The 27,049-nt window shown below is 37.6% G+C and overlaps 1 protein-coding gene across 17 annotated transcripts in view; it reads right to left on the bottom strand.

The window, feature by feature from the left end:
- The window catches only part of TBCK (TBC1 domain containing kinase), a 148,061-nt gene that overhangs the window by 109,131 nt on the left and 11,881 nt on the right, over positions 1-27,049 (bottom strand). For 14 of the 17 annotated variants that reach the window (XR_014584151.1, XR_014584152.1, XR_014584153.1 and 11 more), the window contains 8 exons: positions 8,887-9,001; positions 7,284-7,357; positions 6,436-6,577; positions 5,171-5,231; positions 3,831-3,892; positions 2,951-3,012; positions 2,104-2,252; positions 942-1,083 (listed from right to left, as the gene is read on the bottom strand). Coding sequence is in view for 11 of the 17 variants with exons in the window: in XM_083835508.1 (XP_083691634.1) it covers positions 942-1,083; positions 2,104-2,252; positions 2,951-3,012; positions 3,831-3,892; positions 5,171-5,231; positions 6,436-6,577; positions 7,284-7,357; positions 8,887-9,001 (807 nt within the window). In the remaining 6 variants the exon portion in view is untranslated. Of the gene's footprint in view, positions 1-941; positions 1,084-2,103; positions 2,253-2,950; positions 3,013-3,830; positions 3,893-5,170; positions 5,232-6,435; positions 6,578-7,283; positions 7,358-7,758; positions 7,881-8,886; positions 9,002-27,049 lie in introns of those variants that run through there. The other 3 variants (XM_083835510.1, XM_083835509.1, XM_083835514.1) reach the window with 2 other exon arrangements.

Below are 27,049 nucleotides of genomic sequence, written 5' to 3'. Positions count from 1 at the left end.
TGGTGATATTTTAAAGTAGACAGCATCAAACTGATCACTAGAAATTAAGCTAACATCCTCACTATGACTTAGGAAATAGAGTCAAATTGCATTTTTGAATGAACACTTCATCTCCATCATAGTTAGCATGACTGAAAATGTTTTCCCCACGTAACTTGAAAGCAGAAACATTCACCTACGGGTACAGAAATAGGCAATCCCTCAAAATGTCACACTACTGTTGCTATCATACCATCACTTAAAATCTAGATTTTTTCAAGATACTGCACTTTTGCTGTACATGCTGATTTCATATGTTTTTAAATCACAGACCCAGCAAACTGATTTGTATGAACACCAAATTCTGTTTATTAAGATCAGATTGCAGGATTAAGACATCAATATATTACATAAAATTGCAATGTGTGCAGCAATAAGATAAAGGCAGTAACACTGTTATAGAATTACAAGTAAAACCAAGCATTTAAAAATAAATAAATAAATCAGCTGATCTGAAGAAATGAGCTGACCGTTCAGCACTGCTGCTCTGTGAAAGAGAATTCTGATTGTGAGAATTTGCTACAGAATGAGTTAAATTCCAATTAAAAATACGGCATTCAAGCATAGTGAAACTTTTTTTTTTTTTTTAATTGAAACTTAATGCTATTTGAATGCATGCCAAATTTAGGGACTTCCAGTTCATTATGTTGCACTTCACCTAAATTTCTTCTCAAATTTCAGAAAGCAAGCTGAAACGCAGCTAGATAACAGATACAACTGTTCAAATAACACTTCAGATTTGGTAAGATGGGATGTGAAATGATTTTCTGCTGTTCAAGAATGCTATTTTCACTGTTTTTCACATATACACAGGTGTTGAAACTAAAAACCAAACCAAAACATTCTCTCAGCATCACCTCTCCATACATTGTCCTTCTCTTAAAGCGCTTCTCTTTCCTTACTTGGGAAGCGTGCAGACAGGTGGCTTTGATCGAATGATTTCCTTGTTGACAAGTTCTTTCTCCAAGTCTCCTCCAGCCAAACACCAGAGATAATAAACCTCTTCAATTGATCTTTCTGCTAGGTAATCACTATCTTCATCTACTAGGAGAAACCACATAAAAAGTGAGTTACAGCTTTTTAGGCAGCTTGTATTTCTTCCTATCACTCTAAACACATTCTGTGGAAGAAAAGTTACTACACTAGAAAAGTCCTAGACCATAATATGAGGTTAGAAGAGAAAGTGATGTACCCTTTGCACTGCTCTTTAGGAAAATTTACAGAAAGAGCAGATGGGCAGAGATCAGAAAAAAAGCAAATATTTTTGCAGTTTGCCTTGATGATAGAAAATAGAACCAATCAGATAAACAAATCAAAGGGTGGACTTTTGCTTTCTGGGCATCTTTTTTTTTCAAAAAATTAAATAAAACAAAAACCTTATTTTGTCCCCAACAATGCTAAGAATACAAAAAAGAAACTAGTGACTCATACTGTCTCATCTTCCTTTCACATATCGTATACATTAACTAGGTATAAAATAGTAGTCACCAGGAATTGTATAGTGAGATTTTTCTGTATATGTAGGAATCTCAGAGTTCATCAAAAAATGTCAACGAGGACTTGAAACTTTCTGCATACTGTAGTTTTAAACTCAGAAACTTCTAACCTTCTTTTATTCTGGATAATATGACCTCTCTCACAAGGATTTAGTTTTTCAGTACTTCCAAAAATAATCTCATGCTATGATTCAACAGAATCCAGTTACCAATTCACAACACAACGTACTGGGGAAAAAACCACCACCACCACAAACCATCTTGTACATGTAAGTGTTCAAATTAAAAAGGCAAAAATGATACTGATATCCCAAGGTACACTTGAATAGTAATGATAACTGTTTATTCCCTGAAGTCAATGTACAAAAATCAAGATGCCATCCTTTGATTTGAACACACCCCTCAAAATCATGTCTGCCTCCACCTATGCCCATTAAAAAACTTACTACAAAAACTGTAGTTTTATACCATTTAATAGTTTCTCTCTAACAAAGCATTCAAAGAAAACTCAAAAACATTTTATTTTTCTTCCCCTTTCAATGACATTCATCCCACTACCTGCTTTTACCTTTGCATAATTGACTTATGTCTTCAGGAAGTGTTAAGTTAGCACACCTTGGAGAAGATGAGAACAGACCAGCAGGTTTGTGAAAGGGAGGGTATGCCAAGGATACTTCACAGAACAAACTGTCATGCAGCAATTCTTCTGGAGTTGGCCTTGAGTAAGAAAAGAGAATACAACACTATGAATAAAGTGCTTCCATAAATATTACACTTCAGTAAGAAATGTCCCCAGTAATAAATATTAACAAGTGATGTCAAATTTCAGAAATTTTATTACCAAAAAAACTATCAATTTTGTTCAATTCATAATTTATAACACTGTGCAGTCTGTTTATAGCCCAAGTTCAGATCTCACCTTCATTTAATATATAAAGCAACTATTTTAACTCCCTTTTAATTCCTCTAAGCAAATGTGAAAAAAATGCAAATGCAAAACTTCAATTAAAGAACAGAAGCCTAATTCCATTTTCAGAAGAAAGTTGTGATGGACTGCCATAACAAAAATGTCTTTTGAAAGAAGAGATTTGAAGAAAGCGGTCCTAATTCTCACTACAGCACAACTGCAGTAACCACCATGGACATCCAGTTATGGAATCACTAAAGCTGTGAAATTAAAACTGAAAATAACCAAATAGTTTTCCCAGAAAAATACTCTGCATCAATCTCAAGGTTTTGCACACTTCATTATTTTTTTTCTGAACTCTTTACTTTCAAATATTGCAAAGTAATAAAACCAAGAAGTTATTGTAGGTAGCACAAACCATCAGTATTCCAAAAAACAGTCAGTGACTGGACGTCTAATTTCACAGAATCCTAACAGAGTTTATTATGCATTTGGAGTGAATACTTGCCTCTTAGAAGGCTGGAACGTAAGGCATTTTTTCAGTAGATCTATGGTATTTTCAGGAAGGTCCTGGAACATAAGAGAAATATGTAGGGGTTCTGGTCATTACTGTCCTAATTGAGCAAGCCACTTAGCTCATACTTAGCTTTTAATATACAGGCTAATCCTTTGAAAGCAACAAAATTTGACATCCACATGTATGAGGTTAGCTGCATGAGATAAAAATGCTGTGTGGAAGTAATTTCATCAGCCACATTTACTATGGGGAAAAGAAGACTAGAAAATTCAGTGTATGCAGTTATTTATTTTTACTTTTCTAGTCTAAATATTCTGTACACAGCTTGAAACAATACAATACCTGGGAACTCCTGATAAAAGTCAGAATTTGTTTTACACAGTGTTTCAAAACATAAACACTAAAATTCACTGATTAATTCTGTGTGCAGGGAGGAGTTGAACTGTATAACAAGATTGTCAGAATGTGTAAAGCAAACTAGGTAAAAGGCTACATTTCTAGAAGAAAAATCCTTAACCCCCAACATTGTAAAGAAAATTAACAACTGACTGAACTATCCAGCAAGTATTAAATTAATTGACAAGTATCCAGCAAGTATTAAATTAATTGACAACAATTTTAAGAAACAATGAACATTACCAGCACTGGGTACTTGAAAGGATCTTAAATATGTATTTGCAGCATAGTGCAATAAATTCAAGTGAATAAATAAGTTTACTTTTATATAAATATATTTTATATGTATGACTTTTTATGTATATAAACAAATACAAACTTATATTTCATATGTATATATGAAATCCTATGCAGCACAACAATAATAAAATGTTTTGGATAAGATAGCATAGAAGAGTAAACTAGTTCCACAAACCTTAATAATATCAAGGCAACCGTGTTCTTCAGCTAATACTGTTACAATATCATCTACACAGCCTTTGAAAAACAAACAGAACAGTAAAAAAGTTAAAGACCATGAAAAAAGTGATAGTAATTAAACAGGATATCAGATGAAATCCCACCACAGCATAGAATACTTTTTTTTTTTATTGACGTTGCCACATCAACTGAAGGTGAATTCTCAAAATTAGAAATGAAAGTAATATCCCCAACACAGACAGAAAATTAAAGCCTAGAAAATTTAAGTAGTGCATCTAATTTAACAGCGAAAGTCTTTTTTGCAGGCTTAGTAAATCTAGAGCGTCAGTCTCTGCCAAATAAATTCCAACAGCCTATTTATTAAAAGGAAATTGAAAGAACTTAAAAAATGCCTGCATATAGAAGCTCAAAGGACTTTTTATTTGCTACTTGCAGATTATACTGCAAGTGTTTTATAATTTGTTTTCAATGCATTATTGAGAAAATAACTCCCAAATCAGAATATGGGCATTTTTCAGTGGATGAAGGTTTATAATAACTTGCACTTAACTTGAAGGGGACTCAAACCCTTCAGGAAGCTTTGCTAATAAACCACATGCCAAAACAGACAGAATTTCATCACCAGAGTACTAACTACTCAATAAAAAGATGTTTGTACTGACAGTATCTTTAAAGGTATTGCTATTTGCTCTGGATAAATTCAATAACTTACTCATAAACCTTCAAATTGCAAACTCATGCTGTGCCCTTCTTCATGGCTCATACACAACCCCCACAATAAACTAAATTTTAAAAGCCACAAAATAGTCCTACTTTCACACTCATTTACATTACTGTAGACACGGATTTTTTGCTTAATGCTTGTAGACTTCATAGGTGAAGTCAGAACAAAAGCCTAGACCTAGTAATAAGCTCCTCAGCTCTCTATTTTCTGTCTTCCTGTTTGAGTTCTGCTTCTCCCTGCTTGGTATCACACTGCTACTGCAGGGACAGTTTTCTTTAGTGTCGTACAGTTTCTATCTCATTTCAGAGACTTCCTGGAACACAGAACAACAAATAACCAACAGAAAGACCACCTTTCCTGGACATGTTTTTCCATAGCTTGCCCTTACTCTAACACACTCATGGCTCTTCTGCAATGTTATTTTACCTGGCAGCCATCTCTGCAGCTTCCCTAAGCAAGCAACCACGCTTCAAATGCATTTTAAGTTCTGGAGATGAAAGCAGACAAAAGATAAAGTACCTTACGTCTGAGCATAACAAGCTGACTAGTTTGTGAAGCTCTAATGATAACACTACTAGGAAACTTAAAAAATATGATTTTGTGCTACTTACCCAACATAATTATAAATTTTAATCTTTCTGCTATCTCCAAACTCTGGAATAATTTTCTCCCCTAAATAAATAACAAGATTAAATCAACATTTGAATGCTACTACATAAAAATATTTAGATAGCACACACATCCATCTATATACAAAAACAGTGAAGTAAGCTTCTTCAGAATACTTTTAGAAACATTTAGAAACATTATTTACCCCCAAATATACCAGAAGCAGTTTCATAACATCATAAAGAAAGAAACGTATCATTTATAATGTCTCTTAACTGGAACAAATAAAAACAAACAAAAAACATGCAAAACGAATCCCCAGGTTGCCTCAGCAAAGCTGCAGGTTTATTATTAGTTCAGTAACAAGCTTTCAAAAACCTGTATTTTTTCCAAGGTGAGCACGAACAAAGGTGATGTTCATGGTCCTGACCTGGTGACAGCCATAGCTTGTATGGCACACTATTTTTGAAAAGTCATCCAAATATCAATTCTAAAATGTTTCAACAATATTTTTATGAAAATGTACTTATTCAAAAGAGGAATAATGATCTGTGAACACTATGAGAATTCACAGAATACATAAAAGAATTTCCAGTGCCCTGATGTATTCGCTAACTAAAACATGTTCTTGACCATGTAACTGTCAGACCATTTAATTGTATAATGAAACTAACTATTAGTATTGGTATATTTGCCAGATCGTGTTTCTGTACAGAATGTTGCTGTCTTTGATTGAAAGTCAAGTTTAACATGTACAAGTGGTAAAGATTATGTTGTCTTAATTTATTCTAACATCCAAAGCCAAATAAGTATTTTTCAAATAAACCTTTAATTCCCTACTGACACTCTTTAAAATAAGGCAGATGTACTGCTTTCATAGTAAAGAAACTTTATTAGTTTCTCATCCTTTTTGAAGTGAATGAGGGCATGACAGCAATAGTTACTTCATGCTTATAAGCATAATTAAAACAAAAAGTTACCTAGAGAGACTTCTTGGTTTAGAAGCTATTACTAAGAATTAGATCACGCAATTGCATCGTTGTGGCTTATAAAAGCAGCTGCCCTTCACGGTAACACCTGTACTCAGCCCAAGCCAACATGCATCCAGTAACTTGAACACCACCACCAGTACTGGTCAGGTGGGAATGCAAAATGTAGTCTGATATTTGGAGTCAAGTGCTGGACAAGTGTCATTAACCCCATTAGCAAGAGCAATCAACTTGATGTAACTATTCCCCAAGAGTCACAATCAAACCCTCTTACATACCATGCAAAGCTCAAATAGTATTATGCCAAGAGACCACAGATCTGATTTAGGGCCAGAAGGCAGAGGCTTCTCACACTGTGTATGGTCGCTTGGTTTGACTATTCCCTGTGCAATTACTTCAGGTGCCAGATACGATGGGTACCTAGAAAGATGCAGCAACATTAAGTAATAATCTGTCTGTCCAAAAACCTACTTTTCAGTTACAGTAAGGAAATTAATTTTGTGTTCTGAGAAACCTGAATTCATACCAACGCAGGTTGTTAGCCAAAACGTACACATTGCAGCAGTTTTTCACTCCAATGACAAAGTAGTGTCTAGTACATGAAAGGTCAAATTTTAATTATTAGCTCTGTCTTTTTGTGAAAGTAAATAACAGCACCTTTCAAAATAGTTTATCTATTTAAGGATTCAATATTATGTGTATGTATGTGTGTGTGTATATATATACATATATATATATATATGTAAAGACGCAATATATTTATTCAAAGTAAATGTATGTTGAATTTCAGCAGTAGTACATTAAATAAATGTAGCCTAGATCTACCCCAGGGGTGGAGGGGGTTGGTCTCGTTCATTGTCAGGATTCCCATCAAATAACTTTTGAATTAGCAAAATAAATAAATAAATAAATAAATAAATAAATACCCCCCCCCCCAAAAAAAAACAGCAAAAGGTTTACCTGTTGTTAAATCATTTTAAAAGTAACAATATCACTTGTTCCTTCAACCATTCATGATAATACATTAAAAAAAATCTGAAAACTTTCAAAGGGAAATATCACTACTACTTTTGTACATCCAAGCAAATATCTTTAATATATTTGTATTGTGCAGCTCCATCCTTACCCTATAGGAAAATCAACATCAACGCCTTGAGCAGTCATATGGTAGAGTCCAAATTTAGCCAATTTGACATGTCCCTGAAAAAAATAAAAATAAAAATCAAGCGCAGCAGAACCTGACATTACAAGAATCTTTGAGTTTACAAATATGTATGTATATATACATATTTATGCTAATTGTATTAGCTGTCAGAAGGCAGATGCTCATAAGAAGCCAGCCTCTTACATTTCTGTTTCAGCTATTAAGTACAATTCCACTAAAAGCTAGTAAGGTGCTTATTTCTAATGCTTTTACTCTCCAAGAGCACTGTGTAATCACTTTGGGGTACGTCAGCAAGTCAGAACTTTGTACAGTTACAGTATGTTTTCAGTAAATTAAAAGGCTTAAATACTCTCTTGAACATTTTTCCTGTTTCAAAAACTGTTTGCGATCCTGTTTGAATCCTAAAGCTCCCTAAGCAGCCCCACTATTCTCTCACCTCTGCCATTTACCCAGCCTTGCTCCTCCAGTCTTTCTCACCAACTCATTACTATCTTGCTCTCTTTAACTGTATCCACATACATTTCAATCAAATAAGTTTTCCAGGTGCTTGGTTTTATTCTGTGGAGGTAGAAAGGTGACACCAAAACCAAAATAACAACAACAACAACAAAAATAGGCATAGAAGTTAAACTGATAAATAGTTTCTGCTGGATTTTGAATTATACTCAGCTACTCTGCAGGTGGTGCAACAGTGAAGGCTACATCAGCAAACAATTCAGAGGGCAGGGAAAAAGTCTTGAAATTTATAGTCTCATGGCTCCCTTTGCTCTTTTACTGATTGTAGGGCTATCTTAAAATCCTAAGTACTTTTGCTTGTTAGAGCATTATTATGATGTTCATTTGTCCACAAGTAATTTACCCAAGAACATATTAGTAAGTGTTCCTTTCTTCCTTCCTTCTCTTGTCTTTCTACCTTTCAAGGGGGAAGATCTAGCTATTCTATTTAAATCAAGTAAGAAGGGGAAGGAGAGAGGGGTTGTCCACAGAAACTGAGCTCTTTGGCTGTTAGTTCAGATAAAGTGATGGCTCTGAATGTAGCAGTAGCTATTAATTTCTCTCATCTTTTTTGAGGGAAACCTTTATTCCACACTGCCAACTGAGTAGTCTGACAACAGAATTGACAGACTGGAATTTTAATAATTTAATACGAACAAAGAAATATGTTGATATCTTAAAAGTCAAATATCAGACCACCACGAAACACAGGAAATGTTATTAACTACTCACTAGCTAAAAAAAATATATCCTTACTAAACAGAAAGGCTTTGTAACTATTTACAATGATGACAGTCAAGTAGACTTAGACACTTCTTTAAGAAGGATGAAAAAGGTGATTTGGGATAGAAGTGGGAACAAAAAATTCTCCAACATAGTTGAAATTCAGGAAATGGGGTAAAAGTACAGTAAAAAACAACAAACAACCTACACTTTCTGTATATGCAATTCCCTCTCTCTCCCTCCCCCCAAAAGGTCTGCTCCTGTCCAGTCTCCAAGTATGACACAGCATGCTACCTGGCAGCAAGAGAAAAAAATGAAAAAAACAGATTCATTCCTGCAGCCATACCTTTCGATCCAAAAGAATATTGCAAGGGGAGAGTGCTCGGTGGACCATTCCATGTTTGTTCATATATTGCAAACCTTGTAAAACCTCGTAGGCTATGCATAAAATCCTTGAGGAGCTGAAAACAAAAGAGAGGAGCATGTTATACCAAATATTTCCCCTCTAATTAAAAAAAAAAGTGTTTGGAATAGGTTTGGAACTCCACAAGCGAGATTTTTACAATTCCGGAATTGTTTAATGGATCAACACTGAAAAAGGTAGGATATGTTCAGTAGCATATACAGCTCTTCAAAATCCCACAAGTAGGTTTCTTCACCCTGAACTGGTCCTTAAAAACAGCAGAAAACTTATCTCGGAGACAAAGTATGACATACTCTCTGTGACATAGACTATGAGATACATCTCCACTTGGGAAAAAAAAAATCCTTACTTGGTTTTTATTTGCTCTTCCTAAACCTGCTATTGATGTTAATGGAAGAGTTTAACTGAATTGAAGTTTTGAAACTCAGATGCTAATGGGAGCTTATCTGAAGGACAGTGTAGACACACTGCTGCATCATACCTATCGTCTTCTGTCATCTCGACATCTAGAACAAGAAACAAAAAAGGGCAGGAAACCTCACTTTCTGCAAAGTTTGTTTTAAAACTTTGGAAGCATCATCTTTATCTTCTTTGGAAAGAAATATTTACCATCCAACCCATTTTGACATAACCATGACAAAGCTCAAGAAGTGAACAGGAATTTGTGCAGAGACCATCAGTCTTAGGCTTCCAATGTGCACCCAAAAGAAGAAAATAAACCACAGATGCAATGTCACCCAGAGAGACTCCTTTAATTTTTTTAAAAATCCTTTTTATCCTATTTTATTTTTTTTAATCACCTCCTTCTCTTGCTTTTTAAAAATCTGTGCAACAGCAGAATGAAGGGTTGCATTACAGACTGGCATGAGTGACAAGCCAAGTTAGCTGACCTAAGACCCAAATGAATTTCTTCATTAAGGTTTTATTAACTACTATTCACTACTGTTCGAAAGCCAAAACTTTGTCATGAGAGCAAATAGCTACATTTTGACAAAATCCACAAGTCCAACAAATGCTCATGGAGTAGTGCAACACGGAAATACTGAAAAGAGTTCTATTAATAGTAGTCTATTAAGATCATTAAATTATTTTACATGGGGTTATTCTCCGGTCTTTAACCTTTTCCTTGAAGAAAGCCTCTGCACTACTTCGCACTAGTTGTGAACATACACTTCTAAGTTAAATGCTAAGCACAAAGGAAATCTACTCTAACATATGTCCACATTGCTGTAACTTGGATCACAGCATTTGGAAGTGATTCTCGAGGTCTTAGCAATTGAACCAAAACCACATGGCTAATGACCACAAAAACAAAACAACCCCCCACAACCACCTCACACCTCCCTTGCTGGCACTTTTTCCCTTCCCCATCCCTCCTATCCTCAAGTTACATGATACATCCCAGCACTAAAAGCTGTTGGCTATGTAGTTTTTCCACAGTCGTTCTTAAGCAGAGATGCAAACACGGTAAAAATTAATGTTGCAGGCCTTCAGATTTTCTGCAGTTTTTGTTTGCATCGCATATATTCCTGATAACTGTTGCAAACGAAATACCCTCTTATTTTTGCACAGCTTTGTAAAACCTGTTAGTGCAAAAAGTAACTGATGGAGAATTCAAGTTTGCAGTAAGGAACCATCGCATGTGAAAAGTCAGCACCTTATTCTGGCCTAAAAAGTGTTTCTTTGTATATATTTTTAAAACGTGAATAAAGTGCACTTGACGCCGTTGTGCCTGATGTGCAGTATCATCTGAAGACACAAGGGGGCCTCAGCTACCCAGTTATTTTCCACGTTCCCTAACAATCCTTAAAAAAAAAATCAGGCAAATGCACGAGAATACTGGTTTTGGATTCTTTGCCACTTAAGATAAATCCTCTCTGGCACTGCAATGACCAGAAACACATGAATAAAGTATTTTTAAATTACGCATATTTCTCAAGCTCTCAGTGCCATCCTAATAGGCAGAAGTGTTCAGCCAAATATCTCACTCTCCAAGGAAAACAAGCACGCTTCCCCAGCCGAAAAGGAATTCTGTGTAACAAGCTCTCCATAGCATTGTTGCCCATTAACTAGTCCTTATTTCATTTATCATGTACAACACATGGTTTGTGGCTATTACTAATGAGCTTTGCATTTAACTGCAAGTTCAACAGCAGTCACTTGCCTCACTGGAGATCGCTACCAAGTTATCACCTAGCTTCAGGTGGCCCATCTCTCTCAGTTTCTATGGCCCCTGTCAACACTGCAAGCATTGAAACAGGCTTCGGGAAGTGCAGAGGGTGCACTCTTGAAGCTGCCTCCAGGCTTCAGGCATGGTGACCTTTAAAGAATAAATAAATCATAATTAAAAATAAAACCACAATCATAATTAAAAATAAAACCACAAAATCCAAGGAGGACATTTAGGGCACCAAATGTCAGGGACAAGGTCTGAGCTGATTCAGAAACTTTTTCCTGAATATCGAAGCCTGTTTTTCAACTGGCTACCTCGCATCATAACTATGAGAGATCTAGAGGAATGTTTAGCCACTGGAGCTCTTAAACTGGAGGAGCTTCAGCATCCTCCTTTAATAGGAGGTAGAAAGAGAAAAAAAAATAAAAGAAAAGAAAAAGGAAACGAAAGGGAAAAAAAAAAAAGCAAAAGCACTGTAATCTACACCCGGAGAAAAAGGTGACAAAACAGAGGCATAGCAGGTTTGACGCCAACCACTGCTATACCACTGACCTAGTAAGGGCTGCAAAACCAGTTGTGTGATGCGAAATACTCCGTGCATCTCATCAACTGTGGTCATGATTATGCCTTTAAACTGTTGTGAAGGAAATTATTCCACTGCTCGAAGCAGATATGGTGGAGGCATTAAGCATAAAATCTGAGATCCACTTCAAGAAGTGACCTGAAGATCTGAAGGGGCACCAATCATCTTCAGGTTCCTACTTTTCCTAAAAGCAAACGTTTTAAGGCTCTTCTCTTTATCAACAGGAGCAACTGTAAAGATGCAGGAATTTATCTGCAAAAGAAACGCTCTGCAGACAGGAAAAAGAAAAAAAAAAAAGATACCATCTCTCTACAACTACCAGCACTTTTTCCAGTTCCTTTATCCTCAGTCTGGATACCAAAAAATCTACTCAGTTATAATCTACTCAAATAGACTTTTAAGAAAGGATTATCTTTGAGTGAGAGGACTGAACACTGTTATAAAATCAAACTGCTTGATTTAATCATTCTCTGTTAATTCCTTGGTTTTGAGAAGAAAAGTAGCTGTGAAAGGAGGTATTTATTCTGATATTCCTTCACTTTAGAAACAAAGAATTAAAATAATATATGGATTAATCCAATAGTGGGTTTACATTTGAAACTTGAATGTATAAAACTGTAGTAAAGGAAGTACAAGGAGTAACTGAATTGCTCCCTCAGAAATTAATTTTGTAGACAGAGAAAAAAAAAATATCTCTACAAGCTGATACGAACAAGTTCAGTCATCAGTAGAAAGCCAGCATGGTTAAAGAGGCATGTGCATGGCATTTGTGGGGGAAGAGAGAAGGGAAGACTTAAAAACCCACAAAAATGAGGATTGTTTTATTACCTCCAGAATTTGTCAGACCAAAAGCTATACCAGACAAATGACTAATTTCCACACGCTAATAGTACACAGGTGGCTGCACTGAGCCCTCACCAAAAAAAATAATTAACTTTTCCATTTAGCAGTCAGCCTGATCTCCAGCCTGCTGAATTCTTACTGCTAAGGACGTGTAGCTGCTTTCTGGAAGTTTGCTTCAGGAGCAACCAACCCAATCTGTAACAGGAAACAGATGTGCCAGCAAAGTTTCGATCTCTTATCGTGCTGCAAAGTCACTGACAAGATGATCTGATTTCTTGTCACTTGTCACTTTTTGGACTCAGACAGAGAAGAAAAAGAAATGTTACTCTTTGTGCGCCCACTGCAATCTTCCGTATGACTGAAAATGGCATCTGGGCCAAGATGAAAGGGAAAATTTGTACTAATAGAAAGTAGCATACTGAGATCCTTGCCTTCTTCAGAGGATCGTTTATTAAGAAACAGAGAGAGAAGAGAAGAGAGATTATCAGGAACTAATTAAAGACAATAAACCCTAAAATAATTAGTGGAATGAAGAGCTGAGTGACTGTAACCAGCCAGTAATGACAGAGCAGTGCCTGGGAACAAACATACATGAAGAATTGCCCAAGCTGTAAGTCAGCATAAGCACGAGAGCAAACAAAAAGGCTTGCAAACATTTAGATCAGAAATTAGAAACTTTATGACTTAAAGGCAGGATTATGAATTCTTGCCAAAAAACAAAAAAACAAAACAAAACAAAAATCTTAACTACACACGATTCAGCTTGAACAGTTATTAATTTATTTCTGATTATTAATGGGAGTGATAATGAAACTGCTTGTGAAAGTAAGAAGCTGGATCAGAAACTCCAAGATATGATGCTGTGGTAACAAACAACTTTCTGCAATTGATTATCTCCATTTTAGGTAAAATGAATGGCCTTCCAAACCTTAAAAATTGGCTTACTAGGGCAGACCCTAAACTAAAGTTGAGACCAATATCCTGTTTCCTAAAAAGATGATAGGCAGATGCCTAGGAGAGGGGGGAACACAGGACAAGCATATGTGAAATGCATGGACCCTGGTACTTGCCTGGCTTCCAAACTGAACACACAGAGACACAAAAAAAACCCACACAAAACAACAAAAGCACCACCAACAAAACACACACACAGGCGTATACACACACACAGTTTGCCTCCTGAGAATCACATCTGATAATGTCTGAACATAAGGTAACCCCTGCAAGCCTCAGCAGCTCCCTTACCAGGATACCCATTATTCCAAGTCTCTCATCCATGTTCAGAGCAAATGACCTGTCAGTTACTGTGGAAATTCACAGCCACCAAGTATTCTGCTGGTAAGAATTCCTTGCTGTCTATTTTATCACGGGGTTCTCTTCATGTTGCTCTGTTGCTCTAACTTCCAGAAGACTAATTTTAAATTTCAGCTCAAAGCAAAGAAAATGACTGCCAAACTCCAGAGTAGGAAAGGAGGTTTTGGAAAAATGCATCTGACAGCCAGCAGCAGTAGTCCCTGTGCATACCACAGATTACTGAGGGGAAAATAAAAATTACTTTATGAATGACATCTTGAATACTTAGGAACAAGAGGACTGTAGATCACACAGTTGGAAATCAGAGGTGGGTGGACACAGGAGACGTGACCTATTAAACTGTTGGAATAAAAGCGTTCCAAAAAGAGGAAGGGAATAATGAAAAGAGGTAGAGGTCAGCATTCATGACAGTATCACAGAAGTCAGATTCACACAGGTTTCCTTTCCACCAGTTGAATGGAAAATTAATGCCAATCTACACATGAATTCACTGTATTCATCATCTGTAACAGACACGCATTCATGGTATTACCCGTTAGGATGTCTTCTCCACACTTTTTTGGTGCTGCAAGAAAATAGTTTAACATGGAAGAGCAATCAAGTATCACAAGAGACCTTCCTGTCTGCTTACTGTTCCCAGTTCTACTTTCTCCTGAACAAAGGGATCTCCCTTTTGGTGAGATCCCTCCTCATCATCTACTTAACTGTAGAGAGCCCTGTAGTTTTTGTACCTACCTGAGACATACACATTAATGTGTGTTAGAAGCAATGCTTCTTCAATGCAGCGGTAACTCAAAACACGAGGAAGCTTATAGCAAAACCTGGAACTAGAACCATTTTGACTTCCCTCAGGAAGGCACAAGAAGACCAAGTAGAATACGGTTATGCTCATAATACCATACTACGGAGTTTCTCTCTCCTTAGACTTGAAACTCATGGGCACATACATAGCAATGCATGCTTAAGAAGTCCTTCATCCAATCTGTGTATCTTGTTTTAACCTCATATTATTGATGAAAAGAAGTAAAAACTGGAGGAAGAACATCTCAGCAACCAGGAATCTTAGGAAGCTTATGGCAGTGGTACACAGGAGCAAAAACACGGGTTCCTCTTCCACAGAGGAGTGTCAGCCAGGGTCAGCCCTGAGGAAGCACACCAGAGTGACACAAACCAGCAAAGTCATCAATCACTACTCCAGACCTAGCGAGACAAACAAGCACTGGGAATTCAGGAAGAAGATTCATCACAACAAACTGCGTCTATTCAAAGTAGAATGGAACAGGTTGTGAACAGATGTAATATTTCCAAACTCATAAAAGTGACAGTATTTTAATACAAGCAAAACTATAAACCAAAGAAAATGACATTTGCAGTTAGCTCTATTACAGCCAACAATGCAGATAGACTGGTTAGGAGTGGTATGGCCAAGTGGTTACAGCAAGGGATAAAGTTTGGGTATAATCCCAGCTGAGACAACCACTACACTGACCTCAAGAAAGCCATCTGACCTCCTTATGCCTCAATCAACCAGCTGGAAAACTGGATAAAAAGCAGGACTGGGTTGAAAACCAGATGTGCAGATGAACTGGGTCTTCCTGGGTAAATAAATTACAAAATACCCTATACAGGCCGTAAAGAGTTTGATGCAGGTGGGAATGGTTTATTTAGCACTTTATTACGTGTTTGATTAAAAAATGGCACTAGGGACTGAGACTGTAAATACTGCCAATTTACTTGGAAATGCACTCATATTATCAGAATGAAATGAACTGGAAAGGGAATGCAACAAGCAGAGAGTACAAGTCAGAAAAGCATGGATTTTATGGACAAAGTTCTCTGGAAGTCTCTAACTCATGCACAGAGGTATTTCACACAGGATATCTTCAACAAGTTTGTATTGCTCGTCTGAGGAAACTCAGTAAGTCCTTCCATTCCACTTTCAAAGTTTTAAGCTGGAAGCATGACTTTAAAAGCAACACAAATGATGTTACATTTTTATGAAGGTCTCAACTCGTAATGTCTGATAAAAAAAATTCATAAAACAGTGGATGAAGGCATAGATAAAAAAGAACAACCTCATATATACAACATATTGCACACAAAAAATTTTAATGGCTGTGATTTTTCAGATCATTTTCACTTTGAATGTTTTAAATGCATCTCCTCCTCAGAAAGCAAAAATTTTAAAACATAGCACCTTGAATTCCTTTACGATATCCAGCACTCATCCTATAAGTGGGGGGAGTAAATGAACAAAGTCCTTTAGAAAACAATAAGCACATCTTATAAAGCACAACCTTAATGAAACCTGTAGCGCCTTCTGCTTTAATGCTCAGAAGGGGAAAGACACACAAATACCCAGATTTTGATCTTGCCACTAATTAACTAACATGTGAGAAGTAATTTTTTTTCATCTTTGCCTCAGATGTAAAAAATATAATAATGATGCTTTCAATTGGACAAAACAGTACAGAGAAAAAGTTTCACCCACCACATGGTAAGATTTGGTAGAGCAGTCCCTCATTTAGAACCTGATCACAGCCTACACATTCTCAGATAAATAACACAACAGAACAAGATGTGCAGCCAACAGTAACTGGCACGGATCACACAAAATCTTTGTTTTCTTTTGGACTTCCTCTGAACAAATACAAGTACTTCTGAAAGTTGTTGATCACATTTTGTGATCAACAGTCCCGGCAAGACCTATCACAATTCAAAAGACACAGGAAACCAAATGGACGACATAGAAAAAGGAAATAAAGGAATTAACTGTGGTCAGGTACTCTTCCTTTAATAACATAAAAGGCACTAATCAGATCTTCGGCTGTTCAGAAACGTCTTGTCAAGCCTGTTTCAAACCTGACATTAAACCCCATGCTCTAGGCAAGGAGTACTGTCTTTTTGCATCTGAAAGCACCAGCATCTAAACTTTAAGGCATAGGATATATTAAATTTCAGCTCTCCAAAGTATAGAGATCTTGATATTTCTCTGTTAAACATCTACTATGCAGTAGAAGGTAAAACCAGCAGTAACACCAGAGCCTTAAACCACACAATTGCTGAAGAAAAAGTGACTTCCAAAGATGCAGGATAAATGGTTGCACAGCAGGCACCTCCTATTTCCTTACCTTTCTCTATGCTAAAATAAAAAAACATAGCTGAAAAACAATTGCTAAGTGCATCCTGAAATGCCAAATGTCAGTATCTGGCTCAGACCCCATGCTTCTGGATCCAGCTTGGTTCAGAAGTCTGAAAGCAACAGCTGTAGATTAAACCACCTGCTTCATGAATCTGTCACAATCACCCTGTTACATTACCTGACAATCTTTTAGATTTAAACACCTAATATTACATGCTTAAATAGAAAATAGATGACAAAGAGTAAAAGATCTAGCAAAGATCATACACAAATTATCTCAGTTTGGAGAGTTGAGTGTGAAACGAAATCATGGTTTGGGATTTTTCACCACAGCTTTTATTCAAGACACACACAAACACGCATACAAACACACTATCACCTCCCCCAAAAGTCATACCATGGGAACTATTAGAAAAGTTAAGTGTCGGATTCAGAATGACTAACAAACAAATGCACCAGGTCCACACACTCACAAGACTGACTTCAAAAAAAGAACAGTTCTTCAATTTACAAGGGGTGAGCTAGAAAGGGTTACAAAAATTCAGGTTACAGCTACATAGGTTAGATTTTTCTGTCAAAGATATAGAAAATACTCTCAAGCAATCACACTTAAGTGACCATACTGTATTAACTTAGCCTTTAAAAAACAACACAAAATGTTGCAATACAGTGGCGAGAACTGGCAATACTGACTTTGTAGTTAAAACTAACAGAAAAGGAACACTATACATTTCAATGTGCATATGAACTGTCACTAGTGATAACACATCGTTTCAGCATAAATGTCAGCCTACAAGGTGGTTATGGGCTTGGGAAAGTGGGCATCAAGCACCACAAAACATTTTCGTTACCCCTCAGCCACCTACTGTTCACGTAGGTCACTGCAGCACTGTGCTGATGAGAAATTTTGCTGATCCACAGCTTGACAGCTTGAGGATTTTTGTAATGTTAAAAACACTAAAAAAGTCAAGGAAACTTTACTATGAGAAAAAGTTTGAGGAACATAGGAATGTGAAAAGCAAAGATAACAACCATGAAGTATTCTTCTTTTAGCATCACTTTAGCAACTTCCACATAGCTGGAAGGCTGCAGGGATCTTGAATCCTTCATACCTGAGAGCACAGTCATTTTGAGGGTCAAATCCTTGCAGCCCCTTTTCAAATCAATGAAAGGTGAAGTTCTCCTATGTCTGTAAATACATTGTTTTCGATGGCTGAAACTAGCTTGTTAGCATATCAAATACAGGCATCAGTCAATGCACTCTCTGGGCAAAAATCCTATTTTGAGCTGCTGATCTCTACTCATGTTAGCGGTGTATTCACCTACAAGAGCATAATTTGGCCTCGTCTTCTTTCCTATTGCTACAGAAGTTTCAAGACTTATTAACAGAAAATCATGCATTCAATTAGGTGAAATTTATGGAGCAACATTCTTCCACACTTTTTCCCCCAAAATATATGCATGATTTAAGAAAAAAATATACCTAAAAAATTGCTCACACTGTGTCATGTATGTAATTACATAATGACAATTATGGCAACAATATGTTGTATGTTTAAAGTGTTCTTTCAAAGGGAAGAATATAGTAAAATTATTCTTATAGTCACTACAATCACGCACTTAAAAAAAAATATATATTATTTCCACTCTCCCTGTCTCCAGTGAAATGATATTCTTAATGGTTGCTGAATCGGCACCAAGAAACCAAAATAAAGACTGTTCAATTTCCAGGCATTAGTTTCTAATTGAATCAACAGAGCTATTGGAAATGATAGTAATTAACAAGAACTTCCCGTCCTGTGCTGTTAGTCCACTCTACGAATATCCAAAAGGTTCTCAGAGATTCCAGTGTTACACTTACAATAGACACTACCACGTTGCTTGTTCAGTGGCAATTCTGTAAAAATCAGCAAGTCTCAGTACTGTTTGCATTGGTCACTCAAAATGACTGCTTTCCAAAGGTTTGCTGACAGGATACGTCTGATGAAATTAATCACCGTTTCTCTCTCTCCTCCAATTAACAGAACAGATAGTATTGCGCAGAGTTAGCGAGTATCATCTTTGCCAGGAAGAAAGGGAAGCAGGGTAGATGGGAGGATGTAACCAGAGCTGTCATACTGTGCTACAGTTAACTTAGTGCAGCTTCCTTCCATAGATCAAGGCCAGAGAGGAAACACTTTCTTAATCAAAAGGCACAGGCAGGTATATGTGAAAGAACAGTATCAGCAAGTCACTTTAGACGGTTCCTTTGAAACGCTGTGTTAATAAAACAGAAGTTCATATGCTTAAGCCAAGTTACTTTCAGATCCTAAGCCTCTTTTCACTCTGACCCACGCCACCTTTCAGGCCTAGCTCAATGCAGACAGAACCCGAGCCCCATAACCAGAACGTGTAAACCTATATCCACCCTATAGCCACCTTACTGTGGTTTTACTAGGGCTGAGGACTCTCTTCCACAAAGATCTGTATCACAGCAAGATTTCTGCATAAGTTTTCGCTCTGGGAGGGAGTTGGGTCATAATCTACATTTGCTGCAACTCTGCAACCACGCTCTTAAGAGACTATAGGTCCTGTCAGACTCTCAACTGAGCAGATGGATTGTTTTGAGATACAGTAACTAAGAGGGTGCTTTCTAATAATCTGTTGCTTACAGTGGCATTCTTAAAAAAAATAAGTTTTAAAGATTTTACTTGGAAACAATGCTTTTGATTGAGTCTTTCAACAGGAGCTTTCATTCCTATACTAGTTAGCCCTTGGTTTACAGCAAACGTATGAATAGAAATAAGTTAATTGGGGAATAGCAACACAATTCCAAGTCTACTTGAAGCCTTTCATATTTAAAGAAAAAACATCATCCCATTAAGCTAATTTGTTTGCTTATTAGCTTCTCTGCTTACAAAATCATGCCTGAACATGAGCCGGCTGTGTGCCCAGGTGGCCGAGAAGGCCAACGGCATCCTGGCTTGTATCAGGAATAGTGCAGCCAGCAGGAGCAGGGAGGTGATCGTCCCCCTGTACTCTGCTCTGGTGAGGCCTCACCTCAAGTACTGTGTTCAGCTTTGGGCCCCTCACTACAAGAAGGACTTCGAGGCCCTGGAGCGTGTCCAGAGAAGGGCTACGAAGCTGGTGAAGGGCCTGGGACACAAGTCCTGTGAGGAGCGGCTGAGGAAGCTGGGGTTGCTTAGTGTGGAGAAGAGGAGGCTCAGGGGAGACCTTACTGCTCTCTACAACTGCCTGAAAGGAAGGTGTGGGGAGCCGGGGGTCGGCCTCTTCTCACAGGTAACTAGTGAGAGGACTAGAGGGAATGGTCTCAAGTTGCACCAGGGGAGGTTTAGGTTGGAAATGAGGAGCCATTTCTTCTCAGAAAGAGCAGTCAGGCATTGGGACGGGTTGCCCAAGGAGGCGGTGGGGTCACCGTCCCTGGGGGTGTGCAAAGAAAGGTTGGACGTGGTGCTCAGGGACATGGTTTAGTGGGTGACATTGGTGGTAGTGGGATGGTTGGACCAGGTGATCTTGGAGACCTTTTCCATCCTTAATGATTCTGTGATTCTTTGACTGTAACACTGGTTTTACAGTGCTAAACATTTTTTTTCCAGCTTCAGTAACACATCAAAAACTAAACAGTGATATTTAAGGAAGTTTTTAAGATGCTTGAAGAAAAATCTGGTAACTTTTGCCAGGTCACAAAAAAACACGGAATATAGTAGAAGTTCAGAGCTAAAAATCAGGAAGTTTTGGTGTTTTAATAGTGTTTTATACAAGACTGATGCACATTTTTTTTCCCCCATGAAGAAAAGTAAAACCAACATTTTATGACTTTAAATATCCCACTAACAAAATGGTTACTTGACTCACACAAATTGTTTATCATGTTTGCTCAAATTTTAAGGGCGGAAGATCGAAGATCTCACCAGAAAATAGTGGGATAGAGTTGTCTCAAAAAACAAAACAAAAACAAAAACAGATAAGGTTGCTTGCTTGGGATTTGAGGGAAATTTTACACAAAAGGCTCCAAATGGCTAACCATAGCTTAAATAAAGAAACTTGTAAACAGTAAAGAAACTCCAAACCTTGTCTCATTTTTCATTGCCATCATGTTACATCTGCAGGTCTCTGAAGATTTCCTTTAGCCTAAACTTCCCTTAGCAAGTTTTAAAACTGAATGACTTCTTTTGGAGACTACCAAATATTACTGATAGCAGGCAGGAAAGAATTAACATCTGCCTTTATATTTTCATCATAAACTTGCACAAATTTCAGTTGTGTCTGGCAGCCAAACATAAATTAACGACAGAGCAAGCAGGTAGTGCACAATACTGTCTGCCTTATTTTTGAACCTCTCCCAGCTTGGACAGATGTGCCGTTCTTCACTATATGGGAAGAGAGAAGAACAGACGAGCTCCTGGAAATCCAACTTTCATTCTCAGGCACTCCAAGCAGCGAGCTCCCAACTGCTGCAATGTTGTCTGAATTCAGAGATTGTACATTATGAATTAAAGCGGCTTTGACCACATCACACAGTAAGAAGAGAAAATGTTAGTAACAGTGGGATTCTTAGTATCTTCCTTTCTGCTCCTGACAAATCTAAGACTCTTTCCATTTGTTTCAGGACTGAAAAATAAAAAGAGTCCAAAAATCACCGCTTCGTGCACAAAAAGCCAAGAGAACAATCTGAAAACACTCAAGCCATGAAAAAACAGAGCACTCCTCTCTGAAAACTTAAACACTGAAAGACTGAGTTCCCTTAAAGGATTTAGCTTCTCTGAGCAGAACAGTCCTCTTGCACACATAATCTAGTAAAAGCAGCACTGGTAATATCAAAGTAGCACATACAACCACTAACTAAGTACCACAATTAGCAAGAATGACAACTTTTTCTTTTGTGAGAGTTACTGGATAGCAGGAAAAACACACAGAACTTTGTAAAACTGCACTAAAGCTATCCCTTTACAAAATTTTCGGCCTTTGAGAGAAAAATGGCACTTTTCCATCTCTGCATGACGGGATCAAGCACTAGTAACAAGTCACATTCCTAATTAAAAACAAACACACAACTACATGTTTTATCAAGGTGCAACACAATTTTTAAAGCCATGAACAAAAATTGTAGCAGCACACAGCTCCCCTTAAAGCCAGGTATTTCCTGTGAATCAGGAGACTTTACAACAGTGTCCTTTTAACAGTTTAGCCATACTGTGTTTTTTTTTTTTTTCCAACTAAGTATCTAAAGGTTAAAAACCATGCTGAGATCCGGTTTGGTAGTTAGCTCAAAAAAAATCTGGATCCTTATATCAATGGTACAGATGCTACTAAAAAGTGAAACAGAACGGAAAGCTCCAAGCACAGAACAGTCTGCAAATGCAGGTGATCAAAGGGACTTTGCAACTAGGCCAATAAGCAATGGTGCTGCTAGGAATTTCTTAGCTCACAACTAATATTCCTAAAGGCATTATAAGGGCATCACTTTGATCTATATTCCACTATGTGTCACCACAACAGGCAGGAAACACCTATCTAGAGGTAACAATAAACTTTTAAGTAGCCAAAGCACATGCCTGTGAATAAAAATTAGAAAGAAATGTACTAATCAGCATATAATTAATAAGAAATTGCTTTCAAACTGACACGAGAATCATCATCAAAGGGACAAACAGAGATGGATGTAGTTGCATGTAGAAGAGATCCACGTAACAAAAGTTGCCAGACAGGAGAACAAGAAAAGAACAGTTGACTGTGCCTAAAAAAAAGAATGCATGTAAATGTGTAGGACAGTCCCAAACCCATTAAAGGATGACTGGCAAAACATAAAACAAAATAAACAGTACCAGAAATAGAGGAGACCACTCCTTGTGGGTGGAGACAGACAATATCAGACATCAGTGAGGGTAAGAGTAGACGAGAGACGAGTCCACCTCGATTCTTAATTCTCTCAAAGAGCTCTCAAGCCTAATCACCTTTATTTTCAAGAACCACCAAGGGCCACAGCTACCACAGATAATTGTGCAGCATCAGCTGCATGTTGCTGTATACTCACAGTTAATTTAGGGTATGTGTTAAAGACTAATGGTTTTGTGTACACGGTGATGATTAATAACATGAACGAGTTAATGTTTTGCAACATATGTGCTATAGGAATATACTTAATGTCTTTAAACCCTAGAAGTCTGGCAGATCAGGCCAGTTTTAAACAGTCAAATGACGGCAATCTCTAATTCCCTGGTATCTGCCTAGCCATATATACACATGCACGCATAGAAGCTGAGCTGAAATCCAAGCGCTGTCTGCCTATGCCAGTATTTGTCCATCGGAAAGTCCCGTTGGAACAGCAGCCAAGCAATGATGTTAACTTAGTGCTGTGCTCATGCTGTGGTTCCCACAGAACTGCAGGGCAGGGAGAAAGGAGCTGTACCTGAAAGGAAGGTGTGGGGAGCTGGGGGTTGGCCTCTTCTCGCAGATAACTAGTGAGAGGACTAGAGGGAATGGTCTCAAGTTGCACCAGGGGAGGTTTAGGTTGGAAATGAGGAGACATTTCTTCTCAGAAAGAGCAGTCAGGCATTGGGACGGGTTGCCCAGGGAAGTGGTGGGGTCACCGTCCCTGAGGGTGTTCAAGGAAAGGTTGGATGTGGTGCTTAGGGACATGGTTTAGTGGGTGACATTCATAGTAGAGCGATGGTTGGACCAAATGATCTTGAAGGTCTCTTCCAATCGTAATGTTTCTCTGATTTTAAGACCATATGCGGTAAATCTACCACTTTGAGCCTGGCACTGCACTGATGTAGGTATGCAATACGGGACTAATGCAGCTTTGAAGCAGGAAAGCAGCTAGCCTGGAGTGAAGGCCCACGTCTGGGTCTTTTGCTCTGTAAAACAGAGGAGTTTGAAGTCAAGGAGAAAACATCCATACATACGGAAGGAATGATCTCAAACCACAATGACGTTAGAGATGTTTGCAAGCATATCAATGCATCTAAATAAACCAGCTGTCTGATCCCTAATTAGTGACAAACGCTTCCCTCAAGACACTGCTCAGTAGTTCCAGATGTATGAGTTTACATTTTAAAAATGTAATCCCTTTCTAGAAGTATGCACTGTATAACAAGTTTAAAGAGTGTTAGTTCTTCCTTTCCCCCCCGCTATAAGTAGGATGAAGTGTCAAACACTGCTTTAAGTAAGAATAACCATATATTAACCACATCTTATTCTTCCAAGTATATGAACAATGCTTATTACAAACACAACTATCATAAATCAACATTAAAATTAGTAACGTGGTTTAAATCTAGTAATATTTGCACAACAAAAACTTGACATTTGGTTGCTCAGCCATTAGTTAGTTAGCACAGAAATCCCCCTGCAGGACAAAGCCACGATCCTGTCGAGGATGGGGCTTGATCTGTTAGAGGGAAACTCAGCATTCTCTTCCACTGAAGGCTCAAAGCTCTCCACTACTTTTGTTCTTGATAGCACAGCACAACTCATCTTCAGCTCAAGATCTTTGCTACTGCTTTAAGAATGGAAATTTGTACAAAGCACATACAAACAGCTATAGGAGCAGCACAGCAGGACAAAGGGTAGAAATACAATTATGCACTTTCTCCACATGTACAGACTTTATGTTGTATACAGCCATTAGAACTAGTTTTTAATAGCAAATATCTTAATTTCAAAGAGTGGGATTCTTCTGTTTTCTTTTTTTTTTCCTGAAAGAGAAGAAGAAAACAAGTGTGTACACTGTAATGTTTCACATGCAACAGAGATGTGGGCATATGTGCCCTGAGATATCTTTGTGCTGCCAACACTGCAGCCAACTGTACAAGCATAGAATTTGGTTCCATACCTAAAAAGCTCACTCTGACATGAAGAGGAATAATGCTCTCCTCAACTACCTCATGAAAACTATACCCCTTCGACATTCCAAAAAGTCTTTTTTCCCCTTGTGAATTACATGAGATACCCTGTGTTAAAAGGAATGCTACAGTAAGATTTGCAGTGAGACTAAAACTTACAGAAATCAAAATACTCCTAATATTAAGAAAAGCAGCATTGGATAACATATAAGCAAGTCACGACTAATAGCTGGTCTTTCATCATAGCTTCAGAAACAAACCGTTGGCAAGAAACTAAAGGAAAACTCTACAGCCACTAAACAGCCAAAGTACAGATTCTCACACATGCTTAGGAAAAAACTAATTTTAAGAAGTTTATTTATTAACGCTACTTCATTTTACTACTTCATCATTTATCCTTGCTAAATGGAACCTCGTTATGACATATGGATTTCTCATGTGAAATTCCAACACAGACTTGATTCAAAGCAGAGTACACACTGCCCTTGAAGTTCTGCTCACATGCAGCTCTTCAAGTCAAATCATGTAAAACCTTCAGCCTTTTGATGACTTGCACCTGTCTTACAATATTCCTGAAGAATCCCTGGCTACCCAGAAATTGCTTCCCCCCCAACATCCAATAATACCTTCTATTATGTAGCTTTACTTCAGGTTTGCCAAAAGTACATTAACAGCAAAGATGGCATAAAGAAATCTAATCTAATCAATGCGCAGACAACTGTTTAATACAGCCAAATAAAATGTACTCAACCGAATCCGTCAGATCATGTTTTCTCCAAACTAGTAAACAGCTGCAGACACAGCCTGCTTCCTATCAAATGTTCCATGTATAACAAACCATACCTTGTATCTCTGATGGTTCACTAGTAATTTTTCAAAACCATAACTTTCAAAACATATGACAACTATATTTTATTGAAGAAAGGAATAGGCTTAGACTGCCCAAGCCACAAATTGAAGACCAATCCAGAAACTCTACTGTAGGTGCCAAAAGTCTGCTGAATGTCAGTATTTGCTGGCATTTTTATTATTATGAATACAAGTGCAGACCTGCTTCTTGAAAGAAGGAACACACTTCAAGCGTGACAGAAAAGGAAAAGCTCACAAGTCCTCTTATAACAGCACAGGAGCAGAGAAAATAACTCCTTTAACACTGTCTGGAAAAGGTATCCCAAAGGAATGGCTCTAAATGTGTTTAAAAGACGGAGAACCTTAAAAATAAGTTCACATCCTACTTTCCGGTCTGTGATATCAACAGTGCTAAAAGAACTAGTAACTTTGCAAGTCTTGTAAAATTGTGACTGCCACAAACATGAAAACTACCCTTAGTGAGAATTCTGAGGTACAATAGTTTTATCCTTCGTAATTTTTGTGACTTACATTCTGTTCATTCACAAAATCCTTGCATGCACAAGATGACACAGAGGAAGTCAGCCAGACTTTAATGCTGTTTAGAGATTTGAAAATGTGTCTCAAACTATTACGTGCTTAAATCGGGTATTTACTATTGTGCTTCACTGTGCACATAAATTCATAGCCCTTTACGAAAATAACTGAATCCTGAACATATATCTGAGAGCTGATTTTGCAATAGCAAAAATTATTAGCTAAAGCTAAGTGCATACTTGCTCTGACTCAGAATAACAACAAACAGGAGAATAAATCAGGAATAAACAAAAACCAAGTAATGACCCAGAATACAAACTCTCAAACTGAAGACAGTGGAGACTGCTCTGGAAAATAATGGGGCATGACTACCTAAAACTTACCATATTCTATCCTAAAACTGTTACCCATGGTTACAGCCTGAGTTCCGTGCGGCACACAACTCCAAAAGAGCTCCCCTGTTTTTATTGTGATGTTCCATGGAAGTATAGTAAAGACAATTGAATTAATGTCTCTTTTAGAAGCATTAATTGTAGTTACAATGTCCACATGGCTACCACCCGAATAAAGCACAGAAGACAATGAAGAGCTATTAAATTCCTTTTCTGGTTACATATGATAAGAATTGCAAAAAGCCTACCTATTTCATCCATTTGAGAGTTCTTGAATTTTACCTGATAGAGTTCCAACCATGGCACATGCTCCTTCTAGGATCCCAAACATGCATGACTCAGAAAATAATCTGGCCACAAGTTACTGAACACTGACTTGCATTGAAATTGAAGTTGAGCATGTTA

This window comes from Anser anser (genome assembly GCF_964211835.1).
Source record: "Anser anser genome assembly, chromosome: 4".
In the NCBI taxonomy this organism is placed as follows: Eukaryota; Metazoa; Chordata; class Aves; order Anseriformes; family Anatidae; genus Anser; species Anser anser.
The sequence above is the reverse complement of the archived record's forward strand: the minus strand, read 5'-3'. Positions and strand labels throughout refer to the sequence as shown.